A 4,838-nucleotide genomic window follows, 5' to 3' on the forward strand; every position below is an offset into this window, starting at 1 on the left:
TTGGGGTGCCTGGGTGGCTCAGTGGGTTAAAGCTTCCGCTTTCAGTTCAGGTCATGATCCCAGGGTCCTGGGATCGAGCCCGGCATCGGGCTTTCTGCTCAGCAGGGAGCCTGCTTCCCTTCCTCTCTCTCTGCCTGCCTCTCTGTCTACTTGTAATCTCTTTCTGTCAAATAAATAAATAAAATATTTTAAAAAAAAAAAAAGGAAGAAAGAAAGAAACCTCTTTCCCATTGCAAACAAACCTTTGGTTTCCCATGGCAGAAAGCACAGGCATTTGCAAATACTCAATTGAACTATATGAAACTGCCATTTTTGTAGGTCCTAAGCAGTGAAATATTGGCTATTTCATATGATTCCATCTCACACTAGAAGATTAACATTGGAATACTGCATAATTTTCAGAGTTAACAAACCAAGGCTTACCAATTTCATTTTATTAACCTAGCTTTCTGTTTACAGGCAAATGGGGTGGGAAAACCTGACCAGCATCTCAGAATTTTACCTCATGGGGCTTTCTGAGCAACCAGAACAACAGGAAGTCCTCTTTGGGCTGTTTCTGTCCATGTACCTGGTCACAGTGGCAGGCAACCTCCTCATCATTCTGGTCATCATTGCTGATGCTTACCTCCACACGCCCATGTACTTCTTCCTGGCCAACCTCTCTCTTGCTGATGCCTGCTTCATGTCAACCACAGTTCCCAAGATGCTGGCAAACATATGGATCCAGAATCATGTCATTTCATATGCAGGGTGTCTATCACAACTGTATTTTTTCATGTTGTTTGTGATGTTGGAGGCATTCCTCTTGGCCGTCATGGCCTATGACCGCTATGTGGCCATATGTCACCCGCTCCATTACATCATGGTCATGAGCCCTGGGCTCTGTGTCCTTCTAGTTTCTGCATCCTGGATCATGAATGCCCTCCACTCTCTCCTACACACACTCTTGATGAACAGCCTATCCTTTTGTGCAGACCATAAGATCCCACACTTCTTCTGTGACATCAACCCACTTCTGAGTCTGTCCTGCACAGACCCCTTCATTAACGAGCTGGTAATTTTCACCATTGGGGGTCTCGCAGGCCTGGTTTGTGTACTTTGCCTGATTATCTCTTACACACATATTTTCTCGACAATCCTGAAGATCCCCTCAACTCAGGGGAAGCAGAAAGCTTTTTCCACTTGTAGCTCTCATCTCTCTGTAGTTTCTCTATTCTTTGGGACTTCCTTCTGTGTTTATTTCAGTCCTCCTTCAACCCGCTCAGCACAGAAGGGCACAGTTGCATCAGTCATGTACACAGTGGTAACCCCAGTGCTGAATCCTTTTATCTATAGTTTGAGGAACAGAGACATCAAGTCTTCCTTAAGAAAGCTAATTTGGGTTAAAAAAATCCACTCCCCTTTGTGATACTGACTTCATATCCAATATGGGGGTCTCCACTTAATTGTATTCACCATAATTAAGAAGTAAAAAATGAGAGAAGGATAAAAAGTGAAGACCTCACTTCCAGGATCTGTAATATGAACTTGAAATATTCATGCTTTAGCTATAGGACTATATCAAAACATACCTATCATCAGACCAATATCATTAGCTTAATTTCTTCCAGTTATAATGTTCTAAAATCACAGTCATTCAGATTTAAAATATAATAAAGGATATACCTGAATACTTTCAAAATGATATGGAACAGCTCATGACCAAAATAAGGGAATATCTGGTTGTGCTATTGTATGTGGCCAAAAATAAACTCCAGGGAAAGATCAATTTCCCCACCATGTTATGACACTGGTGACTTGGATCCCTACCAATATTGTTTTTGACACTGGGAATCCCCATATCTATGAAGTCCCCATGCTGAGAGAATAGAAACTGGGACTGGGAAGGAAGTGTTTGCTTAAGATGGAATCCTTAGGTAGACCTGATATAACATTTTACCGGGCTACCAAGACCTTCATCCCTTTTAACATCTTAATTTTCACAAGAAATTTTAATTTTTATCTTTGGGGAAAGTTTTTCCAAGTCAATTTCATCTTTGCAACACCAATTCTTACAATTTGGCATAGCGCCTGACACCATTAATATGTGCTGAGCCCCACTGGCATGGTTGCATTCATACAGTTAGGTGCCAGGAAAGAATGATTTAAACGACAGTTCATAGTCTCTTAGCTAAATGATTGAAACCCCCACTGAAATGTTCCTTGGTCCCCAATCTTTTCCCACTCCATCCATTCTGCACACCACAATCAGATTAATCTTCACTGAATATGATTACCACCCTGTTAGAAATATCCAGTGACATTACACTGCCTATAGAATAAAGTTCAAATTTATTTATTATAGCATTGAGGAACAATATCACCAGCTCGTAACATATATGGTTCACAGCTCACACTGTTCTGCATTGCTCCCAAGATCAACTCAGGCCAATATTTCATAACATACTGATTATTGTTGAAGATTTCCAAAAAAGACTTGGAAAGCTAGGTCGGAAAAATGTTTTGGCAAGTAAATGTACAATATGGTACACCATAACTAATTATATTCCATAAGAAAATAAACAGCTACTCTGGGGTGTTATTTTTTATTCTTGCCTATTTCCCTTTAAGTATCTGGTTGCATGCTTAATGACTTAGGTTGTGATTACTGTAGAAAACATGCTCTCCAGTAGAAGTCAATTGTTGATAGCCAGCTCCCTTGCTGGGTAATGTTATGATGGTCATATCACCCTCAATGAGCAAAAACTGAGAGCTTTTCTCCTAAGGTAAGGAACATGACAGCAATGTCCACCCTCACTACTGTTATTCAATATAGTACTAAAATCCCTAGCCTCAGCAGAAAACAAAAAGAAATAAAATGTATCCAAATTGGCAAAGAAGTCAAGCTTTCATTCTTCAGAGATGACATGATAATTTATGTAGAAAACCTGAAAGACTCCAACAAAATATTCCTAGAACTGATTCATTAATTCAGCAAAGTCACTGGATGCAAAATCAATATACAGAAATCTGTTACATTTCAATACACCAATAATTATGCACCAGAAAGAAAAATTGAGGAATCAATTCCACTTACAATTGCACCTAAAACCTTAAGATACTTAGGAGGTAAAGGATCTGTGCTCTAGAAACTACAGAACACTTAGGAAAGAAATTGAGGAAGACACAAAGAGATGGAAAAATATTCTATGCTCATGGATTGGAAGAAAAAACATTGTTAAAATGTCTATGCGTGGCTGATATCAAAGAGATTACTGCCTATGTTCTTCTCCAGAATTCTGATGGATTCCTGTCTCACGTTGAGGTCTTTTATCCATTTTGAGTTTATCTTTCTGTATGGTGTAAGAGAATGGTCGAGTTTCATTCCTCTACATATAGCTGTCCAGTTTTCCCAGCACCATTTATTGAAGAGACTGTCTTTTTTCCACTGTATATTTTTTCCCGTTTTGTCGAAGATTAATTGACCATAGTTGAGGGACCATATCTGGGATCTCTACTCTGTTCCACTGGTCTATGTCTGTTTTTATGCCAGTACCATGCTGTCTTGGTGATCACAGCTTTGTAATAAAGCTTGAAATCAGGTAACATGATGCCCCCAGTTTTATTTTGGTTTTTCAACATTTCCTTAGCAATTCGGGGTCTCTTCTGATTCTATACCAATTTTTGGATTATTTGCTCCAGCTCTTTGAAGAATACTGGTGGAATTTTGATCAGAATGGCATTAAAAGTATAGATTGTTCTAGGCAGCATAGACATTTTAACAATGTTTATTCTTCCTATCCAAGCGCATGGAATGGTCTTTTTGTGTCTTCTTCAATTTCTTTCATGAGTGTCCATTAGTTCCTCGAGTTCAGGTCCTTTACCTCTTTGGTTAGGTTTATTCCCAGGTGTCTTATGGTTCTTGGTGCTATAGTAAATGGAACTGATTCTCCAATTTCCCTTTCTGTATTTTCATTATTATTGTATAAGAAAACCACTGACTTCTGTACATTGACATTGTATCCTGCCACGTTGCTGAACTGCTGTATGGGTTCTAATAGTTTGGGGGTGGAGTCTTTTGGGTTTTCCATATAAAGAATCATGTCATCTGCGAAGAGAGAGAGTTTGACTTCTTCATTGCCAATTTGGATACCTTTTATTTCTCTCTGTTGTCTGATTGCTGTTGATAGGACTTCTAATACTATGTTGAACAAGAGTGGTGAGAGTGGGAATCCTTGTCTTGTTCCTGATCTCAATGGGAAGGCTGCAAGCTTTTTCCCATTGAGGATGATATTTGCTGTGGGTCTTTCATACATAGATTTGATGAAGTTCAGGAATGTTCCCTCTATCCCTATACTTTGAAGCGTTTTAATCAGGAACGGATGCTGGATTTTGTCAAATGCTTTTTCTGCATCAATTGAGAGGACCATGTGGTTCTTCTATCTTCTTATATTAATTTGTTGTATTACATTGATTGATTTGCGAATGTTGAACCATACTTGTAGCCCAGGGATGAATCCCACCTGGTCATGGTGGATAACCGTTTTAATGTGCTGTTGGATCCTGTTTGCGAGGATCTTGTTGAGAATCTTAGCATCCATATTCATCAGTGATATTGGTCTGAAATTCTCCTTTTTGGTAGGGTCTATGCCTGGATTGGGGATCAGGGTAATGCTGGCTTCATAGAAAGAGTCTGGAAGTTTTCCTTCTGCTTCAAATTTTTTTTTTCTAGGTGGAGTTTTAAGTTTCTTCTTTTCCTTTATTTACAGCATTTCAAGGTTGCAACAAAACCATTATCAACATGTAAAACAAAGAAGATGTGGCCTTCCTTCTTCTGGAGCTTGCAAAGCTCACTGGAG

At 39.2% G+C, this 4,838-nt stretch overlaps 1 protein-coding gene across 1 annotated transcript; it reads left to right on the forward strand.

Annotated features, from left to right (window-relative positions):
- The first annotated feature begins 349 nt into the window (after positions 1-349).
- On the forward strand, positions 350-1,408 carry LOC122907648 (olfactory receptor 1G1). Its single transcript, XM_044250460.1, has one exon. The coding sequence runs from the start codon at positions 464-466 to the stop codon at positions 1,406-1,408; it is 945 nt and encodes a 314-aa protein (XP_044106395.1). The 5' UTR covers positions 350-463.
- The last annotated feature ends 3,430 nt before the right edge of the window (positions 1,409-4,838 follow it).

Source organism: Neovison vison, chromosome 5 (genome assembly GCF_020171115.1).
Source record: "Neovison vison isolate M4711 chromosome 5, ASM_NN_V1, whole genome shotgun sequence".
Lineage (NCBI taxonomy): Eukaryota > Metazoa > Chordata > Mammalia > Carnivora > Mustelidae > Neogale > Neogale vison.

Bases quoted from the DNA above. Each gene is read 5' to 3' on its own strand.
- LOC122907648 (XM_044250460.1), top strand. From the start codon at position 464: ATGGGGTGGGAAAACCTGACCAGCATCTCAGAATTTTACCTCATGGGG.